This window comes from Cibotium barometz, chromosome 37, assembly GCF_041138505.1.
Source record: "Cibotium barometz isolate CiBa-2024 chromosome 37, ASM4113850v1, whole genome shotgun sequence".
NCBI classification, from domain to species: domain Eukaryota; kingdom Viridiplantae; phylum Streptophyta; class Polypodiopsida; order Cyatheales; family Cibotiaceae; genus Cibotium; species Cibotium barometz.
Genome location: NC_141082.1, coordinates 7,656,406 through 7,673,665, shown reverse-complemented (window position 1 = coordinate 7,673,665; position 17,260 = coordinate 7,656,406). Strand labels below are relative to the sequence as shown.

The window sequence follows — 17,260 nt, the reverse complement described above, 5'->3', positions numbered from 1 at the left end:
TTACCAAAAGCACTCACGACAAGGAGAGTTCATGCCATGCTCCCCCTTGGCCTCTCCACCAATGCCAAGGGTACCCTCACACACATACTAGATTCTATGAATCAAAGTGAATACAATGTGTGTGAGAGTAATGTACAATCCAAAATGTAGGGATGGAATCACTTACAATAGTTTTAGCATGAACTCATGCTCACTCAAACATCTTTTTAGCATGTACTCATGCCTCTTTATTCTTCATGTGACCCAATCACATCAAGTCATCACCAAAAGACATGTGAATCATGAAGAAAATCGATATGCACTCAAATAACATCCCATGGCATAGCATTTGTCAAGAGTGGCATCCAAAAGCATTCACTAGCATGTAATCATGCATCAAGAGTGTTCAATAGCATGGGAAAAAGCTATTAAACCCTTCAATGGCAATATGCAAGCCTTGATGCTTCAAAAACCCCAATTCTTGGCTAGATACTTGATCTAAGGAGAGGGCAACACTTCAACTGATCAGCATACATGGATCTACCTGATATACATTTTTCAGTATTTTCCAGTATTTTCTACTCAGTATCATATCGGAGTCTTACAGTTCTGTTCTTATAACTGTAGGACAATCAGTTTATTGTACTTTTTCGTCTCATTTAGTTGTTCTCTTTGATGATACACCAACTTCAGATGTACTCTCAGTTTTGGTCTCATAGGCCACTATGGCCTCTTAGAGACGTTAATATATCATTTCATTTCTCTCTCTCAACGATGGAGCTTCACCCCCCACAACCGTCTAACTCTCCACTGTGCTAACTCTAGGTAATACCAAGAATTGGTATCAGAGCATTGGCTTTAGGGTTACATTTTTTAAGGGCTTCTGCATCAGCAGTTTCCGTCACCGTTCATCGTAGTTTCTGTCGCTGTTCATCACAGCTTCTGTCGACGTCATCAGTGGTTTCTGTTCATCTCTGCTACCTGCCTTTTACCCGGCAGCCTGCAGTCTTCATCATCGTTGCCTGTCAACACCAACAACCTAGCGGACTCCCTCACCTCGTACTTCAGCTGTGCACGAGCATCTCTGTGCTTCTCTCCTACCACTAGTGCCATTCTGTCCAGCTGCTTCAGGCATTGCCACACTCACTTGGCACCCCTCCTTCCAAAGTGTGATGCTGCCAGTTGCCGCCTCTGCCCTGTCGCACGCTGCAGTAGTGCAGCGCCTCGCCTCTCCATGCCGCTGCCCTCTGTGGCCACCAACGGTCCTTTGCCGCCTGCTTCGGCTCGCCCCTGATGCTTGCTTCTATGGCATGCTGTGGATCAATGCATGTTGAGCCGCTCATTTTCTACTTGGTGTGTGTGTGCTCATCGCCCATATACACCCGCCACAGTTTCCACCCGACAGACTACCATGTCAGCTCCACAACTTCCCTATGGCACTACCAACATCTGCCATCTCTTCATTTGTCGAGAGGTTCTCAGGTTCCCAACCTCATAGACCAAGATGCAACTACTTCTCATGCAAGGAGTGTGGGGTGTGATTTCTGGAGATGATCAGGATCCTGGAGCAACCGAGCCTAACAAACAAATATAGTGGCAGCATCAAATTGAAAGAGCTATTGCATTGATCGGCTTCAGCCTTGTAGACACTCTCAGTCATCACATGGACTTCAAGCAAACTGCCAAGCAAATTTGGGACAAATTGGAGACTCTCTTCGGTAAGAAAATCACTAATTGTAAAGTGTTCTTAAAGCGGAAGTTTCATGATTTGAAAATGCTTGTGAAGAGTTAAGTGACCACCTTGCCAAGTCCTACTCTTAAGTGTAAGCCTAATGATGAGGACAAAGTGGCAGTCCTCACAAAGAGTATGCGGGATGTTACCCGGTTTCAGCAATTCCGTGAAGTCATGCATATAGCTTCAACATCATTTGAAGACATGGTGACTTTACTAATTGAAAAGGACCAAAGATTAAAGGAGGAAGCCAGCAGCAACAGTCTCAGCTACAACAAGGCATTTGTCGGAGCTTAGAATTGGAAGAACAACAAGAAGATACAATGCAAGTACTGCAAATGCATGGGTCACAAAGAGGCCAATTGCTTCAAAAAGATGGAGAAAGAGCAGGCCAAGCACCATGCTAACCTTGTTCCAAAGGACCAAGAGGAACTGGATAAGCATGCATTAAATAAGGGTCAAATGGTTTGGTGTGAGAAAGGCCTGCTTGTACTTCACTATCAATCAAATCCATCATTGAGTCGTGTTACATCAAAAGTCTTGTTTCTCTCTCTACAGCTCACTTGCTTCTCTCTCTCTCTCTCTCTCTCTCTCTCTCTCTCCACGATGGAGCTTCACCCTCCATAGCCGTCTAACTCTGCACTGTGCTAACTCTAGGTAGTACCAAGAAGTGTGTGTGTGTGTGTGTGTGTGTGTGTGTGTGTGTGTGTTGTCATCTCCAAATTTGGGTAGGTTGCCCATTGAAGGTTTGCATATTGGCAATTTTCTTCACGATCCAGTAACTGAACTAGGCATGGACCATGCTCTAGCTCTAGATTTTTGAGAAGAAGCAATCAAGATAATAAAAAAACAGCTTACAGAGGCATAAGTAAGCTTCTTGATGATAAGATGTTTTAAAATATCCAGTATAATTCTTTCATATTGCACTTGGGAAATTTGCATTCCTGCCACCTTCCCACCACCACCACCATTACATAGTCTGGGCACTTTTTATAACTATTTCAAAACATTGATAAGGTGGAAACTTGACTCCTTTTCTTCAGAAGGGCACGAAAGCAGTCGTTGAGGGAGTTGATGAGCAAGATGAGGAAGATCTCGACTTCGAGGAAGACTTTGATGATGGAGGTGAGTTTACAATCCAGTTGATAAAAAATGATAGGATTATTTTGTTCATTTTGTATACTGTACAATGAGAATGTTTAGGAGCTGGCCAAATGGTTTGATGAGAGATGGAAGGATGCTTACTAGGCGTGTCAAATACTGATACTGCACTTATGACAGGATGGACAGTTTCATGCTTTTGGTGGTCTGATTGATGTGGCCCATCCACCATGACATCAGGAATCATGATGATGCATGGCACACATGCATAATACACCTTACATTCTCTACAATTGCGTTCTTGAGGTATCTATTATAAGGGTAATTGACCATGGGGGACTTTAGGTACCCTGGATGCAAGCCATGATGAGGGGTACCTCACGGGGGCCATCAGTGAGGTGGAGGTCTGTGTTCGAGCACCTGAGGGGGTTGTGCATGGTGTGGCATGAATTTGGAAGGGGGTTGGCAAGGTGATACTTCTATTAAGCCTCAAAGATGATTGAAGGATGTTGGGATTCGCAGTCTCATGTGTGTGTGTGTCCCCTCGTGTGTGAACCCCTTTTTTGTTTATCCGTATGTGTGTGAATAGCCTCTTTAAAGGCTAGTGTGCCATGTATATGAACACTCCCTATGAGTGTTAGTGTGTATGTGTGTGTTGTGTGAATCCACTATTAGGAGAGTGGATAAGTATACATTTAATGTGAGTCTATGAGGTAGATGAACCCCTAAGGCTATAAAACCAACGTACCTTGTGAAGGCTATCACATCAATCAATCTATCTTTGAGTCGTGCAATACTCTCTCTCTACATTTCAGCATTCTCTCCCTCTCTCTCTCTCTCTCACACACACACATACAAAATATGGCCAAACCCATGGCCAGTCACCATACCTGCCGATCTATAGTGATATCATGCAGTTCTCGAGCCATGGAGAAGTCCCCTGGGCACAGAGCCAGCAGGTCACCTTCCTGGACTTAGAGGATACCATCACACTCCAAGAGCTGGACACCAGCAGGGACCTCGCCCTGCAGAGATCCTCCCAGGATCACGGAAATATCACCGCATATACATTTGCTGAATATGGGTACATCACATGGCCTTGTCATTTACAACGGCATGCCCAGGTGGCCAACATCCGGAGCTCTGACATGCTACAGGACAGTTGACTATTTGATGGGTTCCCCATCCCTGGTTCCATACACCCCTGAGTTCACCATCCTTGCGCGCACACACACCCCACCCCCCCTCCCCTCTCTTTGGAGCTGATCGTATACATACGTGGCTCACATGCTGCCCACCCGCCGTCCCACCACTCCGGTACACCAAGGTCACATTTGATCATGAGCTAGATGAGGTGTACTCATGCCACATATACCACTAGATACTCTATCTGGACCCTCATGCCTCCCTGGATACCCTCACCACCCAGCTCACTGATGTCCTCCACAGCTCCGCCACCTCCTCCTTCCCATGTGAAATCTACCACCAGGCCACCTTGTGGAACTATGGTATGATGACGAGTGCCAGGCTACACAGGCCCGCTTATGAGAGGAGGAAAAGCAAGGGAAAATCTCATTGCGGAAGTGAAAAGGATTTTCCAGCACTTGATTCACCAGAAGAAGCAAGCCTACTACATCCGAATTGAGGAGTCATTCTACTGCGTGTTTTTTCGCAACTCCCTCACCGCACCCATTACCTCTCCTAACACTTGGTACCTTCACACCCACTCACTCTACTCCATCCCCAAACAGCCACCCCTATCCCACCCACAGGATCCTGGCCCCACCACATCCACTTTCTTCATGAAGGCGATGGTGCTCAAAGCCATCAAGCAACTTGGGAATGGTCGATCCCTGGATCACGAAGGGCTTGTAGGCTGTAGCAGAACACCTCTCTCATGCCACAGATGCATTGGCCCAGCTCTTGACTTACATGTTCAACCGTGCTTTATGTGAGGGTTTCCCACTCGCATGGATGACCAACACCATCACCCCCATCTTGAAGGCGGGAGACCCCCTGGAACCCAGTATCTAGTGCACCATCATGATTGGCCACACATTGCAATGCTAAGCTCTATGGGTCCGTTGTGGAGATGCAACTGAGTTCCTTAACAAAGACTCGAGGATGGAGGGCCCAGGGGCAGGCAGGCCCATGGGACTAAATGACACATTATGGATCAGGAGGAATCTGAGGCTGAAAAGAGGCATCGCGATCTTGCCTAATCTAGACCGTCGGATTCCTGTTGGGCAAGTGAACTAGGGGTGAACTCAGGGTGAACTAGGGGTGAACTAGGGATGAACTCAAGGTATACCATGGGGATTTTTGGGACTTAGAAAATTTTGGAGGGGTTGAGCTCAATGCAAAAGAGGATTTGAACTTGGAACCATCCGCTCAACCTTTCAACATCTAACCACTCTATACTTTCCAGCAGGTTGTGGAGAGTGTTTTTAAATTTAAATCTTGGTATTTTGGTCCCTAGTTCACTTTCTTACCAAAAAATGTTTCCCTAGTTCACTTTCTTGCCAGAAAAGGTCTCCCTAGTTCACCCTAGTTCACCCCTAGCTCACCCCTAGTTTACCCCCGAGTTTACCCACAGTTCACTCGTAGTTCACTTGGGAATCCAACGGTGTTGATCAAATCCCGATCACGACGCCTCTTTCCAACCATAGATCTCTCTTGATTCATGATGTGTCACTTAGTCATGAGGGTAGGCATGCTTTCGGCGGGCACATTCGACACTGGAACACATCTTCACACTCAAGGTCTCATAGGGAGGACATCGCAGTTTTTCTTTTGGACTTTGAGAAGGCCTATGAGAGAGTCGATTAGGCCTTCTTGGAGGGAACCATGCTTAGGATGGGATCTCCAGCACAATGGATCAGAGATGTCTCCGCCCTTTATTTGGCAGCTCATAGCCAGGTCCTCATCTAGGGGGCCAAGGGGGACAAGTTTCCGATTTCCAGATCAGTCAGATAGGGATGCCCCCTCGCACCTTTCCTCTTCCTCTTCGTAGCTCAGGCGATGAGAAGTTTCCTCTCCACACGAGACAAGACTCTAGGGGCTCCGTCTTCCCATCAGATCTCCCAAGAGGAGCTTCTCGACTCGGAGTTTGCAGATGACATTGTTGTCTACCTCTCAAGAGAGGAGGGGAACCTTTAGAGATTTTCCCTCGCCATCAACACTTTCTGTCAGAGCTCAGATCAACTCGCACAAGCCATGGGGCTTTTGGGTAGGACCCTCCCCGGCTTGGCACCTTGCTGAGTCTTTCCAGTGGATCATTAGGGGCACCCCAGTCAGATACCTTAGATGCCAGGTTGGGATTGACATTTCAGCCAAGTTCTCCTTCTTTTGAGCATTCGGAAGAAGCTTTTGTATCGGAGATCCGCCCGCCTCTCCCTCGCTGGCCATGTGATCGTGGCCAAACATGTGCACCTTGCCACCATGTGGTACATTACATCTTGCTGGGCATGCCTAGGTCAGGTTCAACGTTGGATTTGAAATTTTCTGTGGGCTCGGACTGACGGCCGGCCGGCCGGCTTGGGCCAAGGTGGCTTGGAGGGTGATTACTCAGCTGAAGACTCGTGGTGGATTGGGCATCATAGACCCAGCTGTGCAGAGCAAAGGCTTTTCTGATTGACAAGATCTCAACTCGGACCCCCTCACTTGTTAGAATGGCAATTTGATAACCATAAAGATTAGTAGAGGAGTCAAGTTTGTAAGGTCATTATAGAGAGTGAAATGTAAATGCTCCCGAAGCTGCACTAAAAACCTGGAGCGACGAGCTCGCTGAAGCTCCCGCCTCCACCATGCACTGCGCGCCCTTCGCCTTCCCTCCCTCGCGTCCCTTCCTTCCACCCCCCGCCTGCCATCGCCCCCTTCTTCTCTTCTCGCCGTTGCGTCCCCTCCTTCCTCGCTGCTGCGCCTCCCCCCTCCTCGCCATCTCGTCCCCCCCTCCTAGCCTCTTCGTCGGTTCGCCCCCCCCCCCCCCCCCCCCCCCCCCTCTTCGCCTGTTCGCCCCCCATCCCTTTGTCGCCTGTTCGCCCCCCACCTCTTCGCCTGTTCGCGCCCGCCTCCCTTCAGCAGCGCCCCGCCCCCCCCCCTCCCTTTCGCGTTGTTGCCGCCCCCCCCCCTCAGGGCTTCTCCTTCGTTTTTCGCCCCCTCCCTCCTCTTTCGTGCTGTTTTTCACCCCCAGGGGGTTTTGTTTTTCTTCATTTTCATCCGGTCTTCCGCCTCTTTGTGTGCAGCCCGCTTCTTGCAGGTTTTCCGCTTTCGCCTCGCCTTCGCCTGAGCTTCAGACTCTGATGGAGACTCCTCCCGCCTCGCCTCAGAGGGACTCATCCCCACAGCCCCCTCGCCCGCCCCCGAGGACATCCCCATCAGGCTTTCTCTTTCGCCAGAAGAGGAAGCGAGCCTCACCGCAGAGGTGGAACGCCTCCAGGCTCATTCCACCATCTGCCGTATAGTCGGCACTCGCCCCAGCAGAGGGGAGATCAGGGATCTTCTTCAGGCTCGCCTTCTTGCAGATGTGGGCAAGATCCTGGATGTACAGCTCCTGGGCCGGGGCCATTATCAGATCGAGTTCGAGGCCGCCCACAGCGTTGCCAAGGTCCTTGCCATGAGTCCTCTGGACATCAGGGGTGCTCGGGCTTTCTTCAGACCTTGGCAGCATGGATTTGACCCAGCAGCGACGGAGCAGGGAGAGCGCCTCTTCCATATTGCAATTTGTTTCCCTGGTCTCCGCCGGGAGTATCTTCCGCTCCTCTCCAGGCTCGGAGCATTGGTGGGCTCGGTACTAGAGACGGGCCCCTCAGCAGCTTCAGTGGTGGCCAGAGCAGCTGGGCTACCTTCGGTCAGAGTGTTGGTGTCTGACATCTCCTCCCTTCCTAAGGTCATTCAGCTACCTAGGATAGGGGGGGGGTGGATAGATCAGAGAGTGGAGTTCTCGGGGCTCCCGAACCAATGCTTCATTTGCAGGCAGGTCGGTCATCTGGCCAAGGCCTGCCCTCGCAGCAGACCTCGACCCTCACCACAGCAGCAGGCTACTGATGGCCCGCCCACAGATTCGGCTCGGCAGGCTGCCTCAGGGACACCTACTCAGGCCACAGAGACCTCGGAGTGGCAACCTGGACAGGGGCGCCGCCGAGGGAGACAGCCACAGCAGCACGCCCAGAGACCGCTGCAGCAGCAGCCACAGTCTCAGCCTCACTGGGTTCCCGTGAGGAACAGCTTTGCTCCCCTTCAGGAGGAGACCCCTGCAGCGACCGAGGACCAGGAGATGCCAGCTCCCCCTCCTTCACCCCCCCCACCCCCGTCCCCTCCCACCGCCTCGCTTCCACCATCGCCTCCTCCCGCCCCCGCTCCGGTTTCGGTAGCGGCTCCCTCTCCACCTCCCTCGCCTCCCCCTCCGCCCGCCTCACCTTCCCGGGAGACCCTGGCAGTTCCCTGGCGCTCACATGCAGTCCGGAGAGCGCTGAGCACTGACCTCGCTCGAGCATCACAGAGGAGACCTATGCCGATTAGGGCCTCACGGATTTCATCTATCCGCAGTCGGCTGAGTCGCCTTGGCATTAGACAGCGCTCGGAGGCCTTTGATTATACCTTCACACGGCTTTTTGGAGCAGAGGGCCCCCATGAGCCAGCACCCATTCGAGTTCATGTAGTGATACCTCCGGCCCGCGGGGAGGAGGCACTAGACTCAGCGGTGGCCTTCTCTTTCCCTCTATGTGGACCTTGTGATCGGGAGTGGACTCTAGAGCTCGCTCTCAGCACTTTGAAGACTCAGGCAGTTGAGTTTTCTCACCACATGAGCGATCTGGAGGTGACAGATGTGATAGGCCGACTTTGGGAGTTGGCTCATTTTTTCTTGGATCCCGGGAGTGTGGATACCTCAGGGATTCGGCATTTGGTCGTGCGCATAGTGGCAGACTTGGCACGCGACCCTGGATATGTGAGTATACACGAGGTTTCTCTGTCAGAGCAGGAGACAGTCGCCATGGGCCACAGCCACTAGCGCCTGATCCGGGATTCTTGCAGTACACCGGGTGGGCAGATTCGCAGCCGCTCGGATGGGGACTACTCTCCATCCAAGCCGCTTGCGAAGGCCCGCCGTACGGCTGAGACAGCATCCACCTCAGCAGGGCATCCATGAGGATGATCTCATGGAATGTACAGGGCCTTGGCGGAGCACACTTTATACGCTATCGAGGTTGCTTGAGGCAGGAGCTTCAGAGATGCCTGGTTGGTGGCAGCATTGACATTTTGATGATGCAGGAGCACCACTTGGGTGAGAGCAGGATCCGGAGATATGGTTCGGTGATGCCTGGTAGATGGGACACTTTTTGGTCTGCAGGGTTTGGTCCTTTGGGTGGACAGGGAGGAGTATGCATGGTTATTGCAGATGTATGGCGGTAGGCCATTGTGGATCGAGGGATCATTGTGCCTGGTAGAGCACAGTATGTCATTCTGAGGATGCATGATGAGCTATTGGGTGTGCTCAACATCTATGCGCCCAATCATGCTAGTGCCAGAGCAGAGTTCTGGACTCAGGTTACAGATGCATTGCCAGAGGCCGCACATTGGTGTGTTGGGGGAGACTTCAACATGCTTGAGGACCCGGCAGATAGGGTGGGAGGCAGTCATGTTACAGTGCACGGCACGGAGCTTGCAGCTTGGGACCGGTTTTGCATGTCACTGAGGATCACTGATGCATGGCAGCATGGGGCTTTCTCCCGGTCTCAGGACAGTCTTAGTTTCTCTCGGTCGGATCGCCGGCAGGGAGGGACTAATCTATCACGGATTGATCGCTTTTATGTGGGCGACTGGTTAGGGGAGCGAGGGGGCTCTGTCGGCATTCTCGCTGGCACCTCATTTTCAGATCATGCGCCAGTTATATTGACATTGGAGGAGGGGACACGGGAGCCCAGCTTGCAGTTGAGGATCCCAGAGAGGGTACTTGCAGATCCCAGTCTCGCTGAGGACATTGAGAGGATCTGGCATGATAGTCAGTGCTCTGACCAGGATGCAGCGGGCCAGTGTGCCCAGGGACTCATTGATCTTAGCTCTTTTCTACACGCTGCAGCTTTGACACGACTGGGAGAGATTCGCGAGCGGGAGCAACGGCTGAGACGCATCCTTGCTTCGCTACAGCGCCTTCAGGAGCAGCAGCCTGCATGTGAGTGGGTGGCGTCCCAGCTGAGCCAGGCACGCGAGGAGGTTAGAGAGGTAGAGGAGCAGAGACATGAGTTTTACTATCGTCGTCAGGCCTCTCAGTGGATGCAGCTTGGTGATAGAGTGACTGGAGAGTTTTTTGAGATCACTGGACCCCGTCATGCACGAGCAGGAGTCCGCCAGCTTGGTAGACCGGATGGATCGGTAGCTACTGAGCTCGGGGAGATCAGAGCCATTGCCACTGCATTTTATAGTGACCTGCTCTCAGCGGAGCCAGCCACTGAGGATCGAGATGTTTGCAAACAGATTGTGTGGGCCCATGTGCAGAGGAGGGTCACAGACCATATGCGTACAGTTCTAGGTGCGCCTCTGTCAGAGATTGAGCTTGCCGAGGCCTTGAGGGTCCTGCCGCGACATAGTTGCCCAGGGGAGGACGGACTGACGCCGGCCTTTTTTATGCGCTATTGGGACCTTTTGGGGCCAGGCCTCCGCAGGGGCTTTCAGCATGTTTTGGACACTGGGGTGATGCCGCAGAGCTTTTCAGAGGGCTTGATCTATCTTATCCCCAAGGGGGAGGGAGTATCAGATGACATTCGGCATTGGAGGCCTATTACGATCCTCAATACTGTCTACAAGGTCTTAGCAAAGGCCTTGAGTTTGAGGATCCAGCCCTTCCTGGGGGAGTTGATTCATGCTACTCAGACAGGATTTGTCAAGGAGCGCAGTATCCTTGACAACATCTTTACTTTCTGGGAGGCGACGGCCCGAGCTAGATTTCTTGGCGAGGACTTGGTCGTGATGCTTCTCGATTTTGAGAAGGCATACGATAGAGTTGATTGGGGATTCTTAGAGGGCACTATGCTTCGCCTGGGCTTTGAGCCAGGATGGATCAGAGGGGTGGCAACTCTGTATTCCACAGCTCGCAGCCAGGTGCTGATTGCAGGAGGACGGGGGCCGAGTTTTGAGCTGACCAGATCAGTCCGTCAGGGGTGTCCTCTCGCCCTTTTCCTTTTTCTCTTCTTTGCGGAGGCTATGAGTATGTATTTGACGGTAGAGGAGGTTGGTTTGAGAGGACTTCAGCTCCCAGTCCGGGGGGAGGATTTGCTTGATGCTGAGTTTGCAGACGACACGGGCTTATTTTTGCATGGCCAAGAGGCCAATCTTATTCGGGCTGAGCAGTCGCTCCAGGTTTTTAGTGCAGCTTCGGGAGCATTGATCAATTGGCGCAAGACAGTGGCCTTTTGGATCAGTAGTGCTCCCACTCCGGCATGGAGCCCGGACCCCGGTTTTAGATGGATTCCTCCAGGTACAGCAGTGCGGTATTTGGGATGCCAGATTGGCCTCGATTTGTCACCTGAGCAGCAGATTGCCCCGCTTCTTCTGAGCATTCGGAAGAAGCTATTGTATTGGAGTACAGCTCGACTATCCTTGGCTGGGAGGGTGGTGGTGGCAAATCAGGTGTTGTTAGCGACCATGTGGTACATTACGTCTTGCTGGATTTTCTCGAGCTCTTGCATTAGCCAGGTACAGAGGCTGATCAGGAACTTTCTGTGGTCTGGGCGGGACGGTCAGCCAGCTCGGGCAGAGGTTGCATGGGCAGTTATTACACTTCCGCTGGCTCAGGGCGGTTTGGGCATTATAGATCCAGTCGATCAGAGTAGAGCCTTATTGGGGAAGCTTATTGTTCGGGGGTTGCTTCCAGGCGCTGAGCCTTGGAAAGAGCTCCGCTTGCAGCGACTGCAGGCTCGGGCGCCCCCTGCAGGGGGTACTTGGGCACCAGAGATTCGCTGGATCTTCATAGAGATGAGGAGGACAGGCCTCAGTAGAGGATGGGAGGACAGATTTGCTTTGAGTATCCTGAGAGCTTGGGAGCTGCTGAGACCGGGGCTCTCTCAGCGGCCTCCTTCTTGTGTTGAGGAGCGGGCCAGGCAGCCGCTCATCTGGAGCCCAGCGGTTCGTACGGAGCAGGGTCATATGTTGGGTTCTCGGCCTCGTCTAGCCTGGGGACCTTTAGCGGCAGGCCCAGCTCGTAGTTTTGGAGACTGGCAGGCTCTCTGCAGTCTACCAGAGGAGATCTAGGTGGAGAGGCTGAGTCACTTCAGAGGGGGGTTGATTATGAGGGATGATATACAGGAGGCACTCACAGAGGAGTGGTTCACACCTCTCGAGCCAGTGGCCCCACGGTGGATGGGAGCCTTTACACAGTTGGAGATCCTGATTGCTGTCAGAGCTAGCACTGAGAATGGCAGATGCCTCTACTATGAGATTCAGGATGAGGGCAGACTCCAGAGAGTGGAGGTGGAGTCGCCTTTGGTTGCAGAGTGCACCTTTCAGAGGATTCGGGTAGTGGTTGCCGCTTCTCGGAAGTGGCATATTGACCCCGACCCTGTTGATGTGCTCCCGGATTGGCGCATATGGGCATATGCAGCGCGCCCCTTGGCCCGGCTACAGTGGGACCCCGGGGAGTACGAGTGGCATGATCCTTATGCATTCCTTGAGGCCACAGAGATCACCTTTTTCCAGTATACTGTTCGGCTGGGACGGCATATTTTGACGGCGAGGAGGACGGTTTCTCCTTCCTGGAGGATTTCTGGGCTCGGCTCTAGGCTAGTCGGCAGGCCCGCAGGATCTCGGCTTTTCAGTGGGTGGTCGCCCACAGGGGCTCAGCAGTTGGCACTTGGCTTGTTTACAGTGGTCTTCCGGCGGCCTGCGTCCGATGCGGCCACCCTATGGAGACACAGAGACATTGCCTTTGGGACTGCCCTCAGGCACAGCAGATTTGGCTGCGGATGCTGCGTATTCTGGCCCCCCTCTCTCCAGAGGGTATGTTTACGTGGGGTGCCGCTGCTTGGTCGACTTTGAAAGGGCCTGCTATGGGCTATGAGATGGAGCAGGGCAGTCAAGCCATCAGATTTATTAGGGGCCAGCCTCGCCTGGTTCCGGCACCGGATTTCTCGTCCGCCAGCTGGACACAGGAGAGGGATTTACGATGGGAGCTCCTCAACAGCCTCACCATCTGGTTCACTTGGAGGGCCCGGTGCTTTACGGCCTTTGAGGGGAGATTGGAGCCACCAGCAGAGACTGTACGGGGGATTTGGCAGGAGTTGATCCACACCCTGCGAGGACAGTACGACCGCATCCGGGGAGACTCGGATGAGGCGATCTCACGGCGCCAGGCCTTTCACACCACTTGGCGCTGTGGCCCGTTCTACACCTTACACACAGGATCCCCCCGTTGGCACTACAGGCCACCTGTTTGGCTCTTCCCCCCCCCTATTGTTTGACTTAGCCGCTCAGTTCTTTATACTGATGCTTGTATTTTGCAGCACCTAGGGAGAGTCTCCCGGGCTGCCATGATGTATTCGCTGCTCTTCTCTCTCTTAGGAGCAGGAGAGATCTTTTGTAGCCCTACGGGCGTTTTTATATAACTAATGAAAGGATCTTTTCTCGGCTTCTCTCTCTTAGGAGCAGGAGAGATCTTTTGTAGCCCTACGGGCGTTTTTATATAACTAATGAAAGGATCTTTTCTCGGAAAAAAAAAAAAAAAAAAGAGTGAAATGTAAAGAATCTAGCATCTAGGATTAACACAAGTGGGAATAAGAAGAGATGCTGTTTCCTATGTTCGTGGAGGAGATTGAGGAAGGCTGAATGACTCATCAATGATGTAAGTGACTTTGTACTTCCAACCTATTTAAAAAGGCTTGCTAATGGAGAAACTGCGCATATTATTTTCACCCTCATGAAGCTCCTAATGTGCGATCCCCCATAGCATGTCTTTGCCTGACCCTAATCTTCATCATCACCTGGCGGCCTATGGACTCCCAGTGTACGATGGATTTCCACAGAGGCCCGATCCCGAGGCTTGAACACTGCTTTTGAGGTTATATCTACAACGAGTTTGATGAGAGCATGGGGTCACCTCAAGCCAACCCTTAAGAACCTCCCCCTGGCCTCAAACAAGGAGAGACACCGCCAGTCGTCGTTGATCTAGAACTGCCTCTTTAGGATGGCTAGTGATCGCCCCTTGGGCGCGCATTCTCACATAGCCTGAGGCCCCCTAAGCTTAGGCCCAACCTAGCTCTCTCTTAAGCTCTCTCATCTCTTTCTCCCTCTCTCAAGCTCTCTCTCTCTCTCTGCCCGCCTGCGCCAAGCCCTTTAGCGCGCCATTCTCTGTTGCCTAGTGTATCCCGGCTCCCTTGTAGCCGCCCACCCTTCGCTCAAGCGCCCAAGGCAGCAAGGCAGCCTGCTTGGGCCCCATCTCTCTCTTTCCTCTCTCTCTCTCTCTCAAGCTCTCTAGGGCCTACTACCTAGGTCTCTCTCTCTCTCTCTCTCTCTCTCTCTGAGCTATTATTGAGGAGGCCAGATTATATGGTAGGAGGATTTATTGTTGCTTTGTGGATTTCCGCAAAGCTTTTGACATAGTACCGAGAGCCAGACTGATGCACAGACTACAGGAGATGGGAGTGCCCACAGAGCTGATTTGGGGAATCATGGCTTTATACAGGACAGTTGTGGGGCAAGTACGTACTACTCAAGGTATATCTGAGATGGTTCACTCCACTATTGGGGTGAAACAGGGCTGCCCCCTTTCTCCCACCTTATTTGGGATGTATGTGGATGAGGTTTCGGACTATGTAGAGTGGGAGGGTGACAGAGGAGCACAGCTAGCAGGGACATGGATTCCGCTGTTATTGTATGCTGATGATATTGTGCTGATCTCAAATTCTCCAGAGGGGATGCAGCGTCATTTGGATGCATTGCACACGTTTGCACAAGACAGTGGATTTTCTGTTAACCTTGGTAAAACCAAGGTGATGGTGTTTAACACCACAGCATAGTGGGTTAGGAGGTCAGTACCCACCTTTACATATGGTCAGGAGACAATGGAGTATACAGATGCATATACTTACCTTGGTGTGGTTTTTAGTGGCCCACTATTTTCCTTGAGGAGAGCAGCGGAGACCAGATTGACCAGAGCTTATGCAGCATTGGGGAGACTAGAGAGGATGTGTTCGCAGGTTCAGTTTCAGGAACCTCGAACAAAGCTCTGGCTCTTTGACACTTTGGTCACTTCAGCCATGCTGTATGGAGTGGAGATATGGGGACCCTCAGTGGATCACCACAGCCGAGCTGGTAGCACTGATGGATGGAGATGTATGGAGAGGCCCTTGGTTTCTATGATTTCCCGGATGATCAGGGCCAAGGCCTCCTTACCACATGATATTATCCGTGCAGAGATGGCTGCCCCCCCATTGGTAGTAGAGGCACTCACTCGATCAGTCTCCTTTATACATAGCACTTGGGCTGTCCCTAGAGACAGATATGCTCGCTTAGCCTTGGAGTCTTCACGACAGTTGGCATCACAGGGAGACGGATCATGTTGGTATGCATAGATGACAGCTTGGTTCCAACTGCATGGCTTTAGTATGGACAGGCTACCTCCATTTCAGTACTCCCTGGATGCACTCTCCCTCTCTCTCACACGGGCAGAGATTACCAGACTTATCAAGCAGGACTTGACTCAACTGGACACTAGGAGGACATGGATACAGCAGCCGACACACGAGCTTGGTACGAAGATGGCTTTCTATAGAGATCATCTTCTCGAGCTCACGGAGAATGGGTTTGTGATTAGACCCAGCTACATGGATACTCATCTTTCTCATGGGGTACGGTGTGCTATTGGTCAGATGCGCACATCCTCACACCAACTAGAGATTGAGACTGGTAGATTCAGAGGAGTACCAGCTGAGGCCAGGATTTGTGAGTTGTGCCAGATGGAGCCAGAGACAGAGTTACATTACATATGTCACTGTCCAGTATATTATGAGATACGAGGCCGTTTTCACTGCCTGTTTAGAGAGGGTTTCGGACCACTTTCCAGAGTCATGAGATACCAGGATCAGAGATGCCTCGGATTATACTTGCTAGAGCTGCGTAGACATAGAGAGGGTCTCTTGAGAGGGAGGGGATCAGAGAGGGAGAGACACCTACAAAGGCAGATTACAGACTTCTTTCGACTAGAGATTGAGCAGTCAGGCGAGCAAGCATTGCAGTTAGCCCCAGAGTATAGCCGCACCAAAGCTACACTGATTGATCGGGCTATAGGGCTGGGGCGGTCCAGGCACCCCAAGATGAGAGGCCCATCCCGACACCGGCGGAGACTACAACAAAGGATCAGGACCATACTAGCACGGCATGGGAGACGTCCAGTCAAAGTACTCACCATGGAGGACATTGAGGATATCCGCCATCGACCGATGAGAGACATCTTTGGATAGTGATGTATATGATGCTTACCTTTGTTGCTGGAGTTTTCCTTCCCAGATGTTATCCATTAGGAGCTCCTAGTACCTTACTTTTCCTCATAGTTGTTGTTTCAATTTCAGTTAGTTGTTTAGTTGTTTTAGCTTTTCTTACACAGAGAGAGAGAGAGAGAGAGAGAGAGAGAGAGAGAGAGAGTCTTATCCGCATTACTTTTTGGCAGATATTGATGAGGATGATATGCTAGAACACTATCTTTCGGGAAAATCAGAAAACAGTTCCTTTCGTGCTTAGGGACAATTATTTCTGTACCTAATCTTCTATTGGTAGCTGGCAGATTGTACACACTCAGTCAAGAGGGGCCCATTTATGACAACGGGAGCAGGTTTCACGTTGTTACATTCTCTTCATGGTGTTTTGCATGGAAACTTCTTGTGAGAAACATTCCACTTCATGGTTACATCACATGCAGAGTATTATGCTTATTCTAGGGTATAGCCGTAAATACCAACAGTTTTCTCCTTGATATTGTCTTTAATCATTCAAGTCAAAGAAATTCCATGGGTTGTGAGGTGGCTGAGATTGGAAAACTCGTAGCACCAAATTTGGCTGGCCGTTTGTAGATGGTTGTATGGAAAGATGCAGCATCATCAGCTTCGTTCACCTTTCCTTGCCATTCCCTGTTTCAAGTATGCACGTGTCAAGGTAATCCCTCAATGAAACAATAATATGGAGTGCTTGCTGTCTTTGTGACTTTCTTGTTAGTATGCCATGCATTACCACCGAAGAAAACTCTTGAGCCATGCTTTTGATTAAGACTATAATCTCATCTTTCTCATCCACGGCTGCCTTAATACCTTCAAGTTGCTTCATAATTCTCTTCATCTTACCTACATGCTCCATAAATGAGTCTTTTAACCCCATATCAAGCCCATAGAACTATATTTTGAGATTTAATTCTGAATTTTTCTCCCTAGCTCCAAATACTTTCTCTAACTCATCCCAAGCTTCTTTTTC

The 17,260-nt window shown here is 51.2% G+C and overlaps 1 protein-coding gene across 2 annotated transcripts in view; it reads left to right on the top strand.

Moving 5' to 3' along the window:
* Positions 1–16,906, top strand: part of LOC147616887 (Ubiquitin-conjugating enzyme family protein) — a 112,511-nt gene extending 95,605 nt beyond the window's left edge. Inside the window, exons 9-10 of one of the 2 annotated variants that reach the window (XM_086776531.1) lie at positions 2,758–2,836; positions 16,467–16,906. In XM_086776531.1, the coding sequence (XP_086632657.1) occupies positions 2,758–2,836; positions 16,467–16,537 (150 nt within the window). In that variant the 3' untranslated portion in view covers positions 16,538–16,906. Of the gene's footprint in view, positions 1–2,754; positions 2,837–16,466 lie in introns of both variants that reach the window. The other variant, XM_086776530.1, reaches the window with a different exon arrangement.
* Positions 16,907–17,260: the final 354 nt, after the last annotated feature.